At 49.8% G+C, this 21,712-nt stretch overlaps 1 protein-coding gene and 1 non-coding gene across 3 annotated transcripts in view; both read left to right on the plus strand.

Annotated features, from left to right (window-relative positions):
* ENG (endoglin) overlaps positions 1 to 21,712 on the plus strand; it is a 54,813-nt gene that overhangs the window by 1,616 nt on the left and 31,485 nt on the right. For both annotated transcript variants that reach the window (XM_077836111.1, XM_077836112.1), the window contains exon 2: positions 15,858 to 16,006. In XM_077836111.1, the coding sequence (XP_077692237.1) occupies positions 15,858 to 16,006 (149 nt within the window). The remainder of the gene's footprint in view (positions 1 to 15,857; positions 16,007 to 21,712) is intronic.
* TRNAR-UCU (transfer RNA arginine (anticodon UCU)) lies at positions 13,904 to 13,996 on the plus strand. Its single transcript has 2 exons — positions 13,904 to 13,940; positions 13,961 to 13,996. It is a non-coding gene; the product is annotated as a tRNA-Arg (tRNA).

The following is a 21,712-nucleotide window of genomic DNA, read 5'->3' on the forward strand; positions in this document are numbered from 1 at the left end:
GGGAGACGCAGGGGGCCGGATCCTCAGCTGGCGTGAATCAGCGCATGCCCCAGTGGGATGGCTTGGGAGAGAGGCTGATCCGGCCTGTTGTGTTTGGTGTAAAACATCTTTTGATTACTCAGTCAAATCAAACTCCTGCGGCTGCAGCCAGAATGCTGAGAGCTGGAGTTTTGCAGAGGAAATCGCTTGAAGCGTTGCTGGGAATAGGAAAGAGAAAACTCGAAACAAATGTTAGAAAAGTGCAAACCCCAGCTTGTTTGTCTCGCTTTGGATTGTAAAGGTCCCAGGCAGCGCAGGGAGGGGAGAGGGAAAAGGGGAAATGAAAATAACGTACAAGCCTTTGAAAACTGAGACTGTAAAGAAATTGGGAATTTGGCCAAATTCCGTGGATCGGGATAAATCCTCTCTCTAAAGTAACCTCCTCTGGAGAAGTGAGATGCTTGGGAAATCCCCCAGCTGCGTTTATTCACCCTCATAAAATCTTGCAAGTGTCGAGGCCAAAGAGTAAAGCAACAGTAGGAGGGGAAAGAACAATTCAGGATGAGCAAGGATTTGAAAGGGACAAATGTTGTGAGTTAATGAACAGAAATACACACCAAAGAAACTAAACGAGCTACAGGGAGAGAGCACAAGTTGTTAGCTCCCTTGGAGAATGAGACTGGAAGAGCAGATAGCAGAGATGGAGCTGTGGCTTTGCTGAAGGGTCGGACTACCTGGATATCTAGCAAGGCGCAGGGTAGCTTTGTAGTAGGGACAGGCTGTGAAAATCATCATTGATTCCACGCTGGTTTATAACACTCTGTGATCTCATGCATACAGCCAGGCCAGCACTGTGCTATACCCCAGTCCCACAACATGGCAGGCTTGGCCGTGGAGATCGGTTCTAAACCAAAATCAGGTTTCCAGGGGGATCGTGGGTGTGGAGATAATATGGTCATGACATTCCAGGGTGCAATCCAGACCAGTGAGGGGCTGTGTCACCCCTACCTGCAACCTGGGGTGCCTCACAGTACTTTGCTGCTGTAGTTCCCAAGCTGGGCTCCTGACATCCTGAGTATCTGTGTAGATCCACAGCCCTGGTCCAGCAGCTGTGACCCCAGCAGCCTGTCAGCGGCACATCAGCCACACTCTGGCTTCTAGCAGCCTTGAGTACTGCCTGTGGGGTGACCCCAACACACGCCCAGTCCCGAATCGTCTCCCCAAGGCGTGTGTTCTTCACTGTCTAGCCCCCTCCCGGACAGTCCAGATGTATTCGGTCCCTTGCCCCCCTAAGGAGATCAGCACACGGCAGCTTGCTGCCTTCAGAGGAGTTACCCATGCAGGTCACAACACTGGATTAGGTTTGATTAGCGAGTCAGACAAGTTTGCTGAAGTACAAGGAGCTAGGTGTTAAGTGAGTGCAAGTATAAGGCATTAAAGTCAGAAACACTTACAAGAGAAATAAAGATCAAAAAGCTTCCTAGTACTAAACGTAACAAACTAGAACGTGGTTCAAGGTGAAATTCTTGCGACAGCTTTCCAGTAGCATTGTTGACCGAACTCTCAGGTCAGGATCTACTCCCAAAGCCCAACGTCTCTTGTCTTAGAGAGAGGTGGGCAGGGAGGGAGACCCGGAGGTGTTTTGCCTCTTGCTTTTGTTGTCCTGTCACCCTTTGAAAAGCATTTTCCTGAGCGTGCCCCCTAGTTAAGGTTCTTTCTAGCTGGGAGCAAGGAGACAGGGCATCTGGTGGAGGAAAGAGGTGTTATGCTGTTTCTTTTCTGAAATGCAGATTTTCTCTGTGGTCTTTCTCCCCTCTCTCACTGTCTGAAGGGACTCTGTTTACAGCTTATATGTAAACTGAGGTAAACACACACCCCTTTGTTTAAGCCAGGCCTGCTTGACCAGTTCCACCTAGTCAGGGCTGTGCAGGTTTGAACATGTGTCTTCAACATCACACAGGGGGATGTCAGAACTTTACACATAAGGTTGCTATGTATGTTGTTGATATTATTGACCAGTGGCTTACTAGTTTTCGAATGATACCTCCCAAGGCATATTTTGTACAAGACTATTCCAGTGGTGTGTAGGGTGTGAATACAGGCTTGCGTTGGCTAACAGTGCGTACAGATGGTTTTTAAATGTGTATGCCCCAGGACCCTGGCCCACAGAACCAGAGGGACTGGCAGGCATGGAAGCATTTTCAGGGGGATCTTCTGCAGTTTGGTCAGCTCAGGAGAGATCACCACTGGGCGAACTGCAGGATTCCCACTCAGCAGGGGCTAGGGATGAGGGTGGAATTTCCCTGACTCAGCTTAACCCACTCTTGCATTCAGAAATCATGCATCAAGACCCAGCAAGCATCAGAATGGGTTAAAAATCACAAGCTATTAGAAAATGTGTAAATGTCTTGAGCAGGGGGATTTGCTTTTTGTTTCTGAGCTTTCGGGCTGCATTTGAGTCACATTTTCAAGCTTTTCTGTGGAACCAACCTTTTAAAAAATTACAGCTGGGATTTTCACCTAATCACATGACTCCAGAAGCTGGAGCTTTAAGAAGCCCAACCAAATATCCCAGGACTTGTGATAAAACCATAAGCTTTGGCAGCACTGTAATGAGTGGGGCTGGGAGAGCAGTGTGGAATCTCAGGACCCGGGGCGCACACTCATCTGCAGAACAGCAATCATGGAAGTGTGGTGACAGGGCAGCTCCTAGAAAATGGGAGAAGCTGCGCCTGTGATCATGAGTCACTAAGGGAAGGTACGTCCCGAGAGCTTGTGTGATCCCTGCAGGTGGGGAAGGACTGTGCTAATCATGGCACTGAGCTCAACAGTGCGAGGGGATCTAGTTAAAGTGACTTCTCATGGAGAACTCCCATGTGGCTGGATAATCTGGTTCAAATGGGACTGGACTGTGGCTAGACAGCCTCATTGGGCCAAGTCTATCCCTGGTGGAACCCTATGCCTTCTCTGGGTTTACACCCGGGGGAAATTTGGCTCAGTATGTCTTCAGTAAAACCCTAGCGGGTCCTCGTCCTCTTTGGTGGCACCCTGAGGATCGTCCCTTTCACGCTACCATTGATGTTCCACGTGGCAGCTGCTGTCCTCCCTGTGGGCCTCCTTTGGGCCTGTGCTGAATGACAGGTGGGGATGGGCATGCTGGCTCAGTGGCTGCTCTTGGATTAGCCGCAGGCCAGTGTGTGTTTCCCGTTGCTCCTGGAAAGCATGAGGAGTCTGACACCAACCCCTCTGAGTGACAGAATCACCCGGGGATGAGAAGCTCTTTCGCTGTATGCAGGTAGAGGTGAGCTGGGCATTGCTACGCGTGGCACTGCCCAGCCACAGCCCAGGAAGGAGACCAGCTGAGCATTCCCTGCTTATGGTGGGCGGGGGGATCACACAGGATGATCCAATGTCCTCTCCTGCCCTTATCATCTACAAACCGGGTAGGAGCTGCCAGGCGCCGTGTGACAGGTGATGCCATCCTGTGCAATGTCTTTGGGGCCTGTATTATATTAAGTTTGTGTATCACCGTGAGCTAAGGATTTTACTGAACTCCCGTGAGGGGGGCTCCCCCAGCTTCTCCAGGAACCACAAACCGTGGGAGATGATGACGGCAAATCACGCAGGTTATAACATCTCCAGAGAGCAGAGACTGATTCCAGACACCATCCCACAAAGCAAGGCCATTTGGATAAAGAGCTGGGTTCGCACAGGCTCAGGTCTTCTTTCTGATCCAGCAAACGGACCGGACCTTCTGTCCAAGGGCCCCAGCCCTTGCAGAAGAGTGGGAAAGACTTTGGCTTGTTAGGGCCCCCTAAGGCTGCAGGTGACCTCAGGTCAACTGTTAGCACATGTATAGGAACTTTGGTTTTTTTACACGTTTTCTCTGTACTGCTTTTACCTTAAGAATAAAGGTGCTGGGCTGGCTCAGAAAGAGCTGAGTGGTAACTTGTAACAGCAGGCAAGGTGCTGGCCAGAGCCCTCGGACAGGAAGCAAACTGCAGGCACTTGTCTTTCGGCAGCCTGGCTTGCTGCGGACGTCACAGTGCAAGGCCCGGAGCTGTGCCCAAGAGAGGTGACGGCTGGGAGCCGGAAACCTTAAGTGGGTGCCCTCGAGGGACCGTGGCGGGGGATACAGGCTCAGTTGCCTGAACCAGTGACATTAAGTAGAGCTGCAGAACGAAAATCTGTCTCCCCCCGTGATTCCCTGTCCCTCACTCTGGTTTGCAGTTCCAAAGTAGAGAAAACACGTGAAAAGCCCTAGTTATGGAAAAACTCAAAAGCTGCCCAAACAAGTGGGGGAAAAGCTACGCTCCCCAGCTGCCATCTAGCCGTCTCTGTAGCCCCTTGTGCTGCACTCCTGCCGTCCGGCCCGAGCTCAGCAGTGTTGGACTGAGTGAGTGCTTAGCGGAGAGACCAGTCAGAGCTCCCCTGTGGGTGTCGGTGGTGCAGTAGGTGTCACTCTTCCCTTGGCCAGCACCACAATTGTGGCCTAGGGCAGTGCTACTCAAAGTGGTGGTCCGTGGACCGGTGCCGGTCCGCGAGCCATCAGCTACCGGTCTGCGCGCACATTGGAAAAAAAAATTGCAGGTCCCCCACATCGGATAGCTTGAGAAGCACTAGGAGACAGCACTCAGGTACCTGTAGCCCCCTGACAACCCTTGCTGATCCCAGATTGAATTCCAGGGTGGGTTTTAATGTTCTGCCTTCCGAACAGTCCATCTGCGTTTTCCATTGAAAAAGGCATTTTTCGCTTTGTGTCCCAAACTGCAGTCGAGCGCTGGTATCTGCTGTGAAGCAGCTGCCATGTCCCACCCCAGAAGGGGCTGTGTTTCAGGGACTGTTGGAGTGAGCCGTGTATCGTTTGTTTGTGAGCTGGTAAAGTGCTATGGGGTGAAAGGCGCTATGTGAATGGATGATCGGGATCCAAAGCCTGAGTCCCTTCACCCTGGCCACACCAGTCAGCTGCATCCCCTTTCAGCCAGACCTCCCTTCCCTAAACCCCACCCCTGCCTTCACCCGTCCTATGTGCGCATCACACCCACCACTGTTTGCACACTCTGCTCTGAATTGGCATCCCATTGTGTTGCTGGCCATTTACTGGCATTGTTTTCCAGCTCAGAGAAAGGATCTGAATCATATGATTGTGTCCCGGTGTGCTGAGCTCACCCAGCTATTACTGTATCCATCATCACCAGTGACATCAAAAAGCGAGCTGGGTAACGTTTGTGCTGCTTTTAGTGGAACTGGGGGTTTGTCCTCAGGGTCCTCATATGCCTGGGTTTACCTGGCTCTGCCTGGCATGGCAGCTGGGGCAGATTACACTGCCCTCATGTCATCCTGCAGACTGTGTAGAAGAGGTCAGGGAAAGGCTCTGCTGTACTTAACAGTGACAACACAGGACCAGGAGCCTGGACAGCATGAGCCACAGTGAATCACCAGAATCCCGTTCATGGCAATGGGACAAAGGCTTGGCAGCAGATCCTGCCTCACTTCCCTCACACGCGGGGCCAGGAGAGAGGTGTCTATGAGACAGTGATCATCCATGTTGTAGTTCTGAACTAGCGCTGGATTTCCAGCGGCAAAAATCTGCATTGTCTCCCTTAAATCCCAGGCCCATAAAGAGGCTCCGTGACCCCGAGGCACCTCGGCGATCTCCCAGTTATTGTGTAGAAGGTGGAACAGACAAGCAGAAATGATGTAGAAAGGCTCAAAAAGAAAAGGGGTTATTCCCTTTGCTTAGTCCCGGAAACAGGCTGGTTCCTGGGAAATCAATTTTCCCTCACCTAGGGGGAATAGTTTCTCTAGCCACGATGGGAGAGGGAAATGGTCCGAGACAGCTCTCACCTACTCCATTGACCTGTGGATTTCCATCACTGCAGCATGCAGTGGCTGTGGTTAGTTAACCTAGTAAAATACCTTCCTGGGTTGATGAGTGAGCACACAGCCTAAGCTGCAGATTTCATGGGGGTCCGTCCTGGAGCTGACTAGCCCAGCTTGCTGCTGAATATCTGCTCCTTGAAGCTTTCAGATGTCACATCCCCAGTGGAATTTCCTACTGGCAGAGGTGGCAGGTTGGTCTGTGTGGTCCATTGGTCACCGCAAAGAGCCCTGGATTCTCATTCTAAACCCACAGAGCCACTGTATGACCTCGAACGAGTTCACGTCACCTCCTCAGCCAGTCCAGGAAGATGGAGCGGTAACAAATCAGCTCTGAAAAGCAGAAGGACCCAAGCGACTCTGGCTAACTAAATCATGGGGAGTGAAGGATGCTAAGTGCTGACACAGTCAGTGTAAAAACACTTTAAATGAATGTCTTCTCTGAGTTACTAACAGCCCCATCAGTTATTAAAGCTAAGAGTTCTGAATCCCATTGGCTTTTCACCAGTCATTCACTCGCTGTGTTTTTCTCAGCCTGTAAATGAGAATCGATTACAGCAGCTGTTAGTGTCACTGCAGAATTGACAAACCTGTATATCCTCCCAGGATCAAGTCTCCTGGCCTTAGGTTTAGCCTTACAAAATCCCCCTGTTGGGCTGAACAGGTGAGGACAGTGGCCAAGGCATAGAAGGGAAAGCGCCCGATTTGGAAACAAGTAAATAATAAATGCAAATGGACTCCCAGTGATCCCACTGAGCAAACTGCTAAAGTTCCCAACCCTTAAAAGGCCAGAAATAGCAACAACTCCAGAATCTTCCCCAGTGTCTGGTGTATCAGCCCAGCGCAGGTGTGATTCGCACTAGGTCTGAGTGAGTGGGGCCAGGGCTCTGTGTGCGTATTCAGTCTTTAAATGATTTAGTGCTGCTGAAAGCCCTAGAGGCTGATGCTCTGGGCTCATCCCCAGGAAAGGTCCTGCCATGGCAGTAGCAGAGAAGCCTTCTCCCCCATCTCCGCCCCCTGTCAGGCACTGCCCTGTAATGGTGAGCTGATGCCCTCTCTGCTGAGACAGCCAACAAGGGGCTGGTTAGAACCAAAAGGGGTGTTGGGTTTTGTGACATGAAGGGTCTTGTGCCAGGGCTCCTGGATTGAGACCCACCAGCTCGTTCCATGTGTGCCAAGCCAAGATGCTTTTCTTGGCCATGACAGTTAGTCCCCTCTCAAAACCATCAACCTAGATGTGAAAGGCTCCAAATCCCATTATCAATCCCTGGATCTATTCAGTTCTCCCTGGACTGAGGGTCTTACACTGTATCTGTATGGGAATTCTTTCCCACCCCCTCACCCCCACCTATACATATGGTTTCCTCCATGCCACTGCACCCCAGGGTCTGTTCCATTGTTCTGCACTTGTTTGGTTAGCGTCTCCTTGATCTGCTTGCAGAAAACAGGACTTCCCCCACCCCACCCCCTCCAGGCCCATGCTCTGGGCAGACAGGGTGACGCTCAGGGCCTTTCCAACTCCCTGGTCTCCTCTGCGCTGGGGTGGGCGGGGGGATGGGAGGGAAGGAGTTGGAACAAGATTTTTTTGTACAAAAATAAAGCCTCTGTTATCTGATGCCCCCGGGGCCCTGCAGGCTGGGCCCAGCTGAGCGATGTTATCTGATCATTACATAATGCTGGAGCCAGGCTGCTTTCCCCCCTGACGGAATACCAGTGGGGCCTGGCAGGGAGGTGAGGAGCCAGCCGTGTTTATGCGGAGCGGGCATGGGGAGCTGCCGAGCCTGAGTGTAACGCTGCCAGCCCTGAGCCCTCTGCAGGGAGAGGCCCTTACGCCTTGCTTGCGGGATGATGAATCCTGTTCTGGCAGCGCCTACAAGAGATGAGGTTTCCCCTTCTCGGCTTAGCATCTGCATGCCATGAGAGGGTGGGACAGTGGAGAGAACGGTGGACTCCTGGCCCCCTATGATCTGGGGGCAGGGGAGGAGTCCCGCCTCGGGAGCACTGTGCTGAAGGCCCCTTGATAAAGGAGCTGGAGCACAGCAAGAGGGAGGTGGTGGCCAGGGCAGGAACAGTGCTATGAACTGGGGACATGCGAATGTACACAGCCCGAGGGAGCAGGAGGAGGGTTAAGTGAGACAGAGGTGTCTGATGTGTGAGGGCATTAGGTGATGGGGGTCTCTGGTAGCATATAACTGGGGTCTGGAGCACAAGTGGGGGTTGGGTGATATATGGAACGGAAGGGGGCAGGGAGTGGGTGCCCTGTTGGCGCCGAAGGGAGGGTCTGATGGATTGTAGGGGGAAGGTGTTTCACTGGACGGCGCCAGTTAATACTAATGAGTTGCTGGGCGCAGGCGTGGAGCGTGATGTAGCAATGGGGGTGGGGGCGCTGAGTGACATGGGGAATTTGATGGACTGGTTTGTGTGCTGGGCAATGTTTTGGTGAGTGGGGGCTCAGAGCTGATGAGGCAGAGGGAAGCCTTGGCCTGTCTTTTCCTGCCTCGCCAGGTGAAAGGTCTCCCCTGCTGGCTGTGCCAGCCTAGGACGCCGGGTGGCTGGCTCCTCCCAGCCGGCGTGGCCCAGCTCTCACTCTGTAGGTGGGCGGCTTCACAGCCAGGCCAGACGGCTGGGTAATCTCCCTCTTACATAAGTGATCGGTGCCGTTCTCCTTGGAAACAGTCTCCGAGCAGCTCCCGGGGGCCGCGGAGATCTAATCTTTCCCCTTTGTGTGCTAGTCCCTCAGTGCGAGGGCCGTGAGGCTCTACACAGATGGGGCCTGTCTGCAGTGTTCTGAGCAGCCGCAGGAGTCCGGTGTCTAGTCCTGGCTGAATTACCCTCGACTGGCTGCTTGGGGTAGGGCTGGAAGGGAAGAGTGGGCTGCCTGTGAAACCCAGATAAGCCTCTGTTTATCTTCCTCCTGATGCTGCTGACTGCATGGCTGGTCTAGTTGGTGTGTCGAGGAAGTGCAGGACAATAGGTGGGCAGTGGACGCAGCGTCCTGGACGAGGCCTGGTCTGTGACCCTAGTGCAAGGGCGGCTTTGCAATTTGCCTTCTCCTTGTTTGACTTCTCTTCTCCCCACCCCCATCTTTTCAGCTGTCATTCTGCGTGAGTCACAGTTGCAGTCGCATCTTCTGCAGACTGGGTGCAGGAAACTGGGTTTTGACACTGGCCGAGCTCATTAGCAGGGCTTGAAAAATCTTTACCAGAGGAAGATTTCTTCGACGCGTGGGTGTGGTGTGGTGTTGCGGGACGGCAGGGGTGAAGCCACCAGTTTCGGCAGCACGTAAGCTGTCATTTGAAAGTGTGTGCATGGATTTACCTAGGATATTTCCTAGTTCGGATGCGCATGAAGCAAGCTGTCCGAACGGGAACAGAGCGTAAAGGGAAGCAGGACTAGGTGTCCGAGTCTAAAGACAGATAGCTCTGCCCAACAGCAGGGTGAAATTAACAAGCCGCTGTGAACAAGCAATGAAAGGATCAAGAAAGGATCCTAAGGCCAGAAGGGACCATTATGGTCATCTCATCTGAGCTCCTGGCCACAACACAGACCCTAGAGCAGCGAAACTCAGACTGCTGCTCACGTGCCACAAGTGGCTCTTGAATGTGTCTCCTGCGGCTTTTTGCAGCACATGATATTAAAACACTGTGGGATTTAATTATTAACCAGTCTAAGTTATTAACCAATCAGGATCCTTTTACTATGTTATTAACCAATTAAGTTATCAACTTACACTGTTATTAAATTATTTGCTGCGAGAATTATATATATGCACATACGTGACGCCCTCCGACTTGAACTTGAACTTGACTGGAACGCCTTGCGTAACACAAATTTTGCGTAAGTTGGAAACGTATCTCCGACCATTACGCAAAAAACCCGCAACGCTCCTATTTCTAGTTTATGGAACTTTTTCCATAAGTGCGGATTTGCGTACGTCAGGTTTGCGTAACACAGGGAGCGTCTGTAAACATTTTCCTGTCATACGGTTTAAATATGACTAGTCCTGTCATATTTACTAAATGAAATGTACTAAATGAAACTATGAACTCACACGACTTGTGCTCTTTTGGGTACTGTTGGTCGCTAATTTGGCTCCTGAACCTCTGAGGTCTGAGTATCGCTGCCATGGAGTGTTACCCAGTAGATCCCATCAGTGTCATGTTTCTGTTGATTTGGGGGAGCTCTGACCAGAAGCCGGGGCAGGTGCCAGTGCTGAGGGCCACTCAAAAAACCAAAGGCTGGGGGAAGGGCAGAGCAGTGGGGACCCACCTTGACCTTGCAGCTTCAGGGAAGCTCTGAAGGGAAGGGATGGTGAGCACAAAGTATGCCCCTTGGTGGCTAATGGGGGAAGCTGTGAACTGCTGTCACAGGGCTCACTACTATTACTAACATTCTGAGGGACTAGACCACAGGAGTGGGGGCCTCCGGCTGGCATAGTAGCCGGAGTGTTGCTTGCTGCATTCATTGCATTGAGACCAACTCCTCTCCCCCATTCCCCCACAGCCTGACTGTGTCTGACATGTCCCAGCCTGGGGCCTTGGGGAAGTGGCTGAGATGGAGGTTGGCTTTAGTGGGATCTGAGAGTGCAAATCCCTCGGTGGCTTTGCAGATGTCAGCCTAGGGCTTCCCAATACACTTCTCTCCTACTGTGGCCAGTCCAGGATCCCTGGGGGCTGGGATGGGGAGGCCCCTGGGTTCAGCAGCTCCCTGCAGTGATCCAGCCTAAGTGCTTCAGTCCCCTGAGTGGATGCTCAAGACTGCATCTCTGGGCTTAGGGCTGCTGTAGTTGGGATCTCTTGGTTAGAGCCAAGGATGCTACCCAAGAGCCCAGAGCTACCCTCCTGCCAGGAGCTGCGGCCAGGGCTCCCGTCCCCAGCCCAGCCAGCGAGGGAGCTGCTGAGAGCCCCCATACTGCAAGCCAGAGAATGGCAGCCTGGGCCAAAGGCTTCTGTCCCATCCCCAGGAGCAGCAGCCCGAAGCCCCCCAGCAGGAAATTAGGGGCTAGGAGCGGCCACAGCAACCCAGCCATAGCAGCTCTTAGCAGACAGCTGGGAGCAGCCAGGTCCCCCTCCCTCTCCAGGGCAAGCAGCAGGTGTCAGCACCCCAACCTTGGTCCCCACCCAGCCTAGGACAGGGAACAACCGGGGCAGAGTCGAGTCTCGGCTCAGCCGGAGTTTCCCGGGCACCAGCCAGGGCGGAGCACGGCCGGCCCTATGTTCCTACAGCTCATTCCCTGCTGCGGGCTTGAATTCTGGGAAATGGGACACTTCTGTTCTTTCTGTAAAAGGGAATGTGTGTTCATCAGATATGCAAATTAAGGGATTGTCATTTGCATAAGACCAGCACCCTGACCTTGCATCTTCCCTGCGCCTTCCTCCCCCCCACCACACGTTCTCCTCCTCCATCTCCCCTTCTCCTGCTCTCCATCCTCCTTTCATTCAGCACTGCTGACACTTTTGTGTAAATTTCCATTCCCATTCCTTGGGCTTTCCATTTCCTGTCACTCACTGGAGCTGTAGATAGCATCGTCCAGTCATCCACCCTTCTCCCCCTTCAACGTCAGGGCGTCTGGACAATCCGGGCCTAGCATCCGGCCCAGCTCCGCTGCCTCCAGACGCCTCTGCTTGCATGCAGTTGTCTGGAGCCACTGGTAAGCGTCAGTCCCCAGAGGGAAGTGATGGAAATCCTTTCAGTGGCTGGCCATCTCCAAGGAAAACATTACCCTGAGGGGGCAGCCAGGCCCAGCTGCTGGACCCTGATTCACCCCCTCTGCTTCAGGCTCATTCTCCCACCCTCTGTGTATCGGACTCAGGAGGTTTGTCAAAGGATATTGAGCTCCCTTTAAGGAAGGGCTCATGGTGTGTCACAGTTCACTACCACCACCCTAGTGAATCCTTTGTTACCTTAGGATGTGTTGTAAAACATCTATAGGCACCTAAGGCTTCACAGCTGTTGCAGTGCTGAATGCTAGGGCCACTAGGAACTTAACAGAAGCAGCTGGGACATCAGATCTTGCACGGATAGTCCAGGCCTGTGTGCCAAAGTAGAATCTCCATTAGCTGTTAGCTGTATAGGGCCTCTGACACACAACTGAACAATTCTGATCCCTCCAGTGAAAGCCATCGGTCTGTCTGTCCATCTCTCACGCACGCACACACACACACAATTTAATTAGTATATTTTCTTCCTTTGCCTTGTCTTCATTGATTACCTGTAGGAAAGGGGTCTCACCACCATAGCACTGGCAGCTCCTGTCCCTCCCTGCCTTGGCCATTCACACAGGTGGACAGAGAGTTGTCAACCTGACCGTCATTCTCGACGTGCTGTAGCCACGGAGCCTCTTCTCTCCCCGCCTGCACCTCACCTTCTTAATATCAGTGAGACCCTCAGGAGGCAGAAAGGGGAAACTAGCCAGCTCCTACTGTAATTCCCTGCTTCCCCTTCATCCAGAGCAGGGGCAATGCCTGCCCTTCAGCAGCAGCAAGGGCTCAGTCATAAAGTGTCATGAGCTGGGGACTTGTTCCTGCGGGATATGGAACCGAATACCCCTAGGCCATTGCTGGTCTGAATCCAGCTCTGGTGGTCTGTGTGAGATGAGGTGTCTCGCCATGTCCTCACCCAGTTCTCCGGGTCTCAGCTCTAGCAGGATGAAATTTTTCCAAGGTCAGTGCAAAATAGCCACACAAAAAATATGTATTTTATTTATTTCAGAGTAACAGCCGTGTTAGTCTGTATTCGCAAAAAGAAAAGGAGTACTTGTGGCACCTTAGAGACTAACCAATTTATTTGAGCATGAGCTTTCGTGAGCTCACGAAAGCTCATGCTCAAATAAATTGGTTAGTCTCTAAGGTGCCACAAGTACTCCTTTTCTTTTTATTTTATTTATGTTTATTTTCCTCAACATTGTTGTGTTTTTATTTTCCTGAGGTTTGGCCAGTTCTAGTCTCAGCTTCTGCCAAACAGAGCCAGGGGGGCATATTCTGATAGCGTTACTCACACCGAGTAGCACCTTTCGGCTTCAGAAGTCCCATTGCCTTCAATGGGACAATTCCCCAATCAGCTGCATTGCAGTCAGCGGGAGTAAGTAAAATCTGCTTGCAGGATCAGGTATCTAACTTGCCCCTTACAATGAGGATTCCACGTGCATTCCAGTAACTTAGATTTTCTATTTTGTTTTTTTGAATGGCACAGTATTATTGTCCCCTCAGTAAAATGTTGCATGCCCTGGTTTTTAGATGATGTAAATAACAGCTTCTGATCTTTCCGATTTCCACTTACCCTGCTGCAGACCAGGGGGTGTACGTGGCATGGCGTGGTGGGACGGGGACGACTTCTTGTCCTCAATTGTTTGTGAAAGGTATAGCCTGATTCTGTCAAGTGTTGGTTGCAGCAGGGACATAGCATTTTCCATACCGGATAAGAGCTTTATTACGTTCAATCTCCTGCCTTGGGCAGCGGCCAATATGTGACACTTCAGAGGAATTTTTAAAAAGACCCAACATAGAGCACTTGGCCTGTTGCGAAATGCTGTGTGTTTTGGTGGGAGGGCACCGGGCTGGAATTCCAGACCTCCATGGAAATTGACCGTTCATGTCCTGAAGTGTGAGTCACGGATTTCTCTGTGCTCTGGCGTGCTGAGAGCTCACAATTGATTCATGGTCAGTTTTGTGTGGATGGGTCTGAAAATTTCACTTTGAATAAGGTTCAGGATTTCAACCCCCGAAGCACAGGGGTGTTTGAAGGTGGAAGGCTTGTGGCTGAGTAGGCAGTGTCGTGTGCTATTTGCGGATCTGGGAAAGGCCCCCCCAAACTAAAGCCCCCCACCATAGCTAAGAGGGAAGAACCGCTAACCCCAGGCCATAAGTGAGTATGTAGGGAAACAAATTTAAAAATAGGAGCAGGAATGAGGTCAGAGATTGAAAATCAGGGAACCAAAGGGGGATGCTGAACAGAGAGCCCAGGACAGTGCCCATTGTCCCTCAAAGGCATCTAAGGTGTCAGTGGACACTGCTCAGAGGATCTCAGCCAGGGTGCATGCTATGTAGGCTCTGTGGCACAATGGATAGTGCATTGGACTTCTAGCATAGTGACAGATTAAGTCATTCAAAGGTTGTGGGTTTGAATCCCACCAGAGTCATATTTTGGGGGTTAGATTAGATGACCCTTGTGCTCCCTTCTAACTCTATGGTTCTAGGATAAGGCATTGGGCTGTGACTCAGGAGACCTGGGCTTTGTTCCTGACTCTGCCACAGACCTGCTGGGTGACCTTGGGCAAATCACTTCATCTCTGTTTCCCCTAAAAAAACAAGGAGTCTGGGGGCACCTTAAAGACTAACAGATTTATTTGGGCATAAGCTTTCGTGGGTAAAACACCACTTCTTCAGATGCACGAAAGCTTATGCCCAAATAAATCTGTTAGTCTTTAAGGTGCCACCAGACTCCTTGTTGTTTTGTGGATACAGACTAACATGGCTACCCCCTGATACGCTGTAGCCCATGAAAGCTTATGCTCAAATAAATTTGTTAGTCTCTAAGGTGCCACAAGTCCTCCTGTCCTTTTTGCTGATACAGACTAACATGGCTGGTACTCTGAAAACTATTCAGTGTATTACGGGGATATTGCAGATTATGTATTCCTTACACCACCAGATCCTAAACCGAACTTTGCACCCCTTGATAATCTGTACCTTATTCCCTGATAACCAGAAATTTCTATGCTTAAACTCTGTACCGTTTTCTTTTTATTTTAACATCATCTTAATAAACTTATTAAATCCATCCCCGCTCTGTGGCTGGCTTACAGTGGATATGACTGTACTACAGGTACCAGTTAACTGAGTTACTCCTTCAGCTCAGGTGGTACAATTCACATTTTAGTGCTGGGCAATCCAGGGGTCGATGCCCAGGAATGACCTGTGATGTCCGTCGTTACCCAGGGCATAGAGCGAAAGGAGGGAGCATAGCCTTAATTTGGACTTTCCTCTCGATCAGCATAGTTTTAGTGTCTGAATGATTTTGCTGCTGCTTTTCCCTGGAGCTAGTCTCAGAGTTGGCCCTGACAGAACCTGATGAAAGTCAGTGACACTCCACCATGGATGGAGAGTGGCTTGCAAATACGTGGTAAAGGTCGTAGTTACAGATAAAAAAGCCCTCCCTGATCAAGTCCATACAGCTGCAAAGACAGGACGCGTTCTCCAGAGAGAGGGTGTATTCATGGTAAGCTGGTGCTTCCCCCGCCTCTTAGCCAAAACACTAGGAAGAATCCTGTTTGGTTACTTTTTTAAAGAGCAGTTACAGCTGATTGAGGAAATGTTCTTTTCAGTAAACTAGGAACGGTTCAAGATATTCCGTCCTTCTGTCCTTCCTTGCTTCCTTCCTGTATTTACGGCCTCTAGAACAATCCCTTCAGGGCTAAGTGTTCTGCCAAAGCAAATTTTTAAGCTTGACATTGTAAACCCTTGGAAACTAGAGCTGAAAGTGCCCCCCCGCAAACCCCTAACCCTTATCCTACCGGCAGCATCTAATAACTGCCAGATGTTGCTTCCTCAGTGCATCCCAAACCCCTGTGCTCAGACACATTCTGCCCCCAAGTCCCTTCTCAGCTCCTGCTGCACCTCCTTCCTATGCCCCCAACCTGGAGCCCCTTCTTGCTGTCCTGAGCAGGAAATGGGCTCCCAGGGACCTCTTGTTCCAATAAGGACAATGCAGCACAGCCTTCTCCCCTCCTACCACTCAGGCTTCTTAGATAAGGCTTCAGTTGCCCTTTGATCTGTATCCTCTCCTGGGCTCCCCCCCCAACCCCCCCCCCCCCCCGCATCCCTGACCCCTTCTCTTCCCTGGCCACTCTGTGCTCCTGCTCCCCTCCTGATGTCCCAGGCCCTTCTCTCTTCTCCCATCCTCCTGTGCTCCTTGCCCTCTTGAGCCCCCCTTCTCACTGTAACTGTTCTGTCCCTCAGCACTGCAGCGAGATGACTGACATTGAGTTGTTTCCCCTCTAGATCCCATGAGCGCTGATGTTTGCACCCTTCAGCAGATCATGAAGGACAAGGTGTCTTACACAACAGGCAAGACTGTGAGTGGCTGTGTGAGCCGCAGCACCGTGGGGAGACCCCAGGAAGTCCACGTTCTCCAAGTGAAAATGGAGAAGGTCAGTAATTGGGGGCTTGGAGGGTGGGGGAGAGACGCAGTGACACAATGTCTGCTCCCTGTCAGCAGACAGACCAGGTGCTTTCACTGCCTGGGGCATACGGCTTCATAGGCGGAGTTTGGGGGGAGGGCAAGGGAGGGCGTTGCCCCCCCCAAACTGCAAGCCTCAGGCAGGCAGCCTGAGAGTGTAATATAAGGAGTTCTGTAGAGGAGACAGGAGAGATACTGCTGCTTGCCCCCTGAAGCAGGGAGTCAGAATTTTGTTTCTAAACAGAGATTAACAGGTGATTAAGATAAGAAAGGGCTGTTAGGATGTTTTCTAAAGTTAACTGATCTGTTCCAAGCTTGGTGAACTGCAACAAGTAAGTAGCCTAAATAACAGAATGGTAATTGTAGATTTTTCTACAATTGTTGTATTCAAGAGATGGTAACAAAGTGACTAGTATCTTTCTTTGGGATGATGGTTTTTTACGCACAAAAGCTTATGCCCAAATAAATCTGTTAGTCTTTAAGGTGCCACCGGACTCCTTGTTGTTTTTGTGGATACAGGGTAACACGGCTCCCCCTTGATACTTTCTGATCTTTTAGACAAAGGAAATGCAGTAGATCTAATCTACCTGGATGTCAGTAAGGCATTTGATACAGTTTCACATGAGAAATTATTAGCTAAATTGGAGAATTAAATTGGGGATTAATATGAGAACTGAGAGGTGGATAAGGAACTGGTTAAAGGGAAGACTACAGTAGGTCACACTGAAAGGTGAACTGTCAGGCTAGAGGGAGGTTACTAGCGGAATTCCTCAGGGATCGGTCTTGGGACCAACCTTATTTAACATTTTTATTACCGACTTTGGCACAAAAAGTGGGAGTGTGCGAATAAAATTTGCAGATGACACAAAGTTGTGAGGTCTTGCCAATACCGAGGAGGACTGGAATGCCATACAAGATCTGGATGACCTTGTAAACTGGAGTAATAGAAATGAGATAATATTTAATAGTGCAAAGCGCAAGGTCACGCATTTAGAGACTAATAACAAGAATTTTTGCTATGAGCCAGGGACTTATCAGTAGGAAGTGACAGTGGAGGAGAAAGAACTGAGTGTATTGGTTGATCACAGGATGACTATGAACCATCAATATGATGCGTCTGTGAAAAAGGTTAATGGATGCATCAGGAGTTTTCAGTTGCGTAGGTAGCCCCTCGAATCATGGTTAAAGTGGCCCCCCTCCCCCAAAAAATCTGAAATGGCGCCCCTGTGCAGGCACAGAATTCCCCCCTCCCTCCCCATGCAGCCCCGTTGGCCTGACTGGAGCCACCCCGCCCCACACACACACACTAAATATAGACTGGTTAACCTGTCAAACTACGCCTATGCTAATGGCCCTGGACCTGGGGAAAATCGGCCCCAGCACAGAGGTCTGGTATGGCTGTTTGGGAAAGGATCCTTTATGTATAGGGACCAGTAAGCTGGGAAGTCAGGCTCTGTGCTACCAGGCTGGCAGCCTGAACTTGGTTCCCTGCTAGGCGCAGCGCTAAGAATGACTGGTGCGAGGTGAGGATTTAAATACCATTTAAAAAGTTAACAGTTCAAACTATTAAAAAATACTTCATTTAAACGGTTAACTGATTAAAGGGAGAGGGGCTGGGGTTGCTCTGGCTGGCCAGTGCGGCTGGGGCAGGTCCTGCCAGTGTGGCTTGGGGCCAATCCAGCTGGCGCGGCTGGGGCCACACGGGCCAGCATGGCTGAGGCTGCTCTGGCTGGCCGGTCGTTTTCCCTGAGACAAGAACCTTTTTAGATGCTTGCAGAGTACATCCCCTCACTTGTTCCAGTCATTGGACAATGCTCCCTCACTCACGGAGAGCTGATGTAACCTTTTTTAACTACAGACCTTTTGTGAGGAGGCCACCTTTTTCCAAAGCTTGGGTGACAGGGCAACAGGCTGTCAGTTCACGCTCTACTGGCTCTTCGTGACAAAAGGGATATTTCTGCCTGGGGGGGAGAGAGGGGGTTAAGCACGTGGCACACTGACAAAATGTGTTGCGTCTTCCCCCCAGCTGATCCTCAGTGGCTATTTGCCTGCTACGTCCCCAGCTAACGGAATCGGTCCATTAGCTCAAGCCGTGCCTGTCTGTGCTTTGAAGCAGGAGGTCCCTAAAATCAGTCCAGCCAGAGGGTCATTTTAAATGAACATTTAGATTTGGTAGAAAACAGCAGACGTAGTGGAATCAGTCTTCGTAATATCCCCAGTGGCTCTGCTGAGGATTACCTAGTTCTGCTTTCTCGGGGGGAGGCTGTAAGGGACAGTCTGTTGTTTGTAGGAAATGAAAGAGTTTCCAGAATTGTGGTGACAGTGAAATCTCTCAGGCTCTATAGGACGAGATCCCTGGATGTTTAAAAGATATTTGGAGTTTCCCTAAGCAACCTTGTCTTTCTGATCCTTCCTTCATACTCGCTTTTCTCCTGAATTCCTACCCAGAACTAATTCTCTTCAGCAGTGTCACCTCATCTGTTCCCGCTTCTGCACCTACTCATGTGTCATTTGTCTTGACTTTGTCTGAATTAGGCTGTCATTTCCCTTGGGGTAGAGTACCCTATTTCTTCGTGTGTTGAGAAAGGGCTGTTCGTGCTAATAGTGCTCTCTAAATAATCTGTTGCTTTTTCCTTTTGTCCCAACTAGTTTCACTAAATATTATTAAAATATAACTGTTCTGCGTGGCCAAAGAACAGAGCGCATGGCTGTTCGATTAAGAAATAATAGCAAGGAAGGCCAAAAGTGAAGTCTCTCAGAGAGAAAGAGCGCGGTGTGTGATTCCGCGCAGTGGGGTCCTGGTCCGTGACTCGGACTGCTCGGCGCTACAGCAATACAAATAATAAACAGTAACGATAACAACGGCTGCTGTCTCCGCATTCCGACGGAGCTTGAAAATTCCAAGGTGCAGCGTGCAGAGAACAAAAAGCACCCAGCTTAATAGCAACCAAATGCAAAGTGGCAACGGAAGGGTTGTGCGCAAGACTTTTCTGTTTCCTCTTGAACTCTGTGTCCAAGGACTGGGTGTGATATTTACAGTCTTTATTGTATCCAGCCAGAGGAAGGCTGCTGGGTTTCTTTCTGCTTTCTAAAGGTCTCATCACCCGTTTGTGGATGCTGAGCCAGATCCTCCGCTAAAGCCAATGGAGCCATGTCGATTGACACCAGCTGAGGATCTGGTCAGTTATTATTTTGCGGTCCAGAGGCCGTTTGGGCTTTGGGCACTGCAAAGAATCAAACAGTGCAGCGGGGAAGCTGGTGTGAACACAATGTGCCAGCCAAGGTGGTTTTATTCGACGAGCAGCCCTTAGGGCCTGTCCCCCTAGTAGAGAAAAGACTGAACCCAGCTGTACTGAATCTATAGGAAATTCTGTATGGAGGCTCTGTCACATTCTGGGGTGCAGTCCAGCCCAGTGAGGGGTTGTCTCATCACCTTCCCTGTAACCCTGGGTGCCTCACAGTGCTTTGCTGTTGTAGCTCCCAACTTGGGCTGCTCACAGCCCGCCTACCAGCATGTAGGTCACACCCTGAAGTGTCTGTGTGCTAGACAGGACTAGTTCAACACTCTGACCCCAGCAGCTGGTCTACAGCCCCTAAGCCACACTTTGGCTTCCACCAGCCTTCATTACTACTTGCAGGGGGACCCCCCAACACACTCCCAGTCCCAGATTTTTCCCAAAACATCTGTTCTGCAATGTCCAGCTCTCTCCTGGGCAGTTCAGAGAGATGTTATGGTTTGCTTCCCCTTTAAGGAGTCAAGATTCAATAGTTTGTTACTTTCACTGGAGTTACTAGACAGTTCAGTTTAAACACAGTACTGGATGGGTTTAGATGTTACTTTCACTGGAGTTACCAGACAGTTCAGTTTAAACACAGCACTGGATGGGTTTAGATTAAAAATAAAATACAGTTATTAACAAAAGACTATAGGATTTTAAGTGCATTCAAGTATAAGAGATACAATTAGAGACGGTTACCAGCAAAAACATACTTAAAAGTCTAAAACTTAATCTAGCAAGTTTTGGTTCCAGACTTTGCTCAAGATGGCTATTCTCACCCCAGGCTTTCAGCAAGCTGGTGACTGACCCTATCCACAGTCAGGATCTCTCTCCAAGGCCCAAAGGTGCTGCTGCCTTTGTCTTCTTGGGTGAAAGAGACAAGCTGGGGTTCTCTGCCCCTTTCTTGGATAGCCCAGTGAACCTTTGCAATGGATTCCTCTGAAGGTTACGCCTCAAAGGGAAGTTTATCATGCAGTGAGGAAGGCACCATGGAGTATGGCGGGGAAGGAGGCTCCATCCTCTTTTTTCCCCCACTTGTGTTTGCTGAAATTAAAATTGTTCTGCTTCCTCCCCTCTCCTCCCCCTGCTGACCTGAGGACCCTGTTTACTACTTATATGTAACGTGAGGTAAACGCACATTTCTTTGTTTAGGATAGACTGGTTTAACAGCTGTACCCTCAGCAGGGCTGTCTGGCTCTGAACATATGCTCATAACAGGGGAATTCATAACTGTACATATAACGTTGCTATATACATTTCACCAGGATATTATTGACCAGCATTTTATTAGTTTTTAGATGATACCCCACAAGGCATATTTTATACAAAGATTATTACACTAGTGTGTAGGGTGTGAATACAGTGATGCTTTTGGCCACAGGCTCCTGGATGCAGGCAGCACTTGTGGTTCGCCTGGACCCTGTGACCTTAGGGTTTGTGTGTTCCGCATTAGTCATTTAAGGACGAAAACCAAACTGAATTCTTTAAGTTTTGAGCCTCCAGCACTGTTACAGCTCATTTAATTTTGTGGCGGACTGTGAATAACATGCGTGATAGAATTAAAAAAGTTATTTATTATCAAATATCTATTTAACAATCAGGCCTGGCACCATAACCAGACACTGCACTGATACTCACATGCTAAGAGGAAAGCCACATTTAGAGGTGAGTGGTCCCTAAATGAGGAGACTGGGTATAATCATTTCTCTAACAGCACCTTGATGGTGGATAGATGTGCCTAAGCTAAAATTAGCCTGCTACCCTTTGTATAATCAATTATAATAACACCCCATCACTAATTAACATTAAATCTACCTTTTACCTTATCTGTATTTCTACTACCATAATTAAATATTTTCTACTTCCTTATTGGCTATTTAACATTAAGCATCATTTGAATTGACATCTGTGTAAATTCCATACCAATAACTGTCAATATAGATAACATTTCCCAAAACATTAACATTTTATTTAAAACACTTGTAAAAACCAGTGAGGACCAAAACAACATGACCTGGGTTATGCCCGAACTTATCTCTGACTTCCCTCAGAATTGTCTCACTTGACTACTCACGTTGTACCAGGCCTCGCTTGGCTATTGTCATGTCTATTCTTAGGAAACAGATTTTTGGGCCTACTTACATTTTCAACACATTTTTATATACACATAAGCAAGCATCAGCTCTACAGGCTAGGATCCCAAACTAACACACACAGCCTGGGCTGACTAATGTCACCACCCAGGCTGTCTTTAAGCCCTGGCTTCAACCATGCAGTCATTGTGATCTCTGTGTTTGTGTAAAGTCTGCTGCAGTTTCCACGGTATGCATCCGATGAAGTGAGCTGTAGCTCACGAAAGCTCATGCTCAAATAAATTGGTTAGTCTCTAAGGTGCCACA

Source organism: Eretmochelys imbricata, chromosome 16 (assembly GCF_965152235.1).
Source record: "Eretmochelys imbricata isolate rEreImb1 chromosome 16, rEreImb1.hap1, whole genome shotgun sequence".
Classification (NCBI taxonomy): domain Eukaryota; kingdom Metazoa; phylum Chordata; order Testudines; family Cheloniidae; genus Eretmochelys; species Eretmochelys imbricata.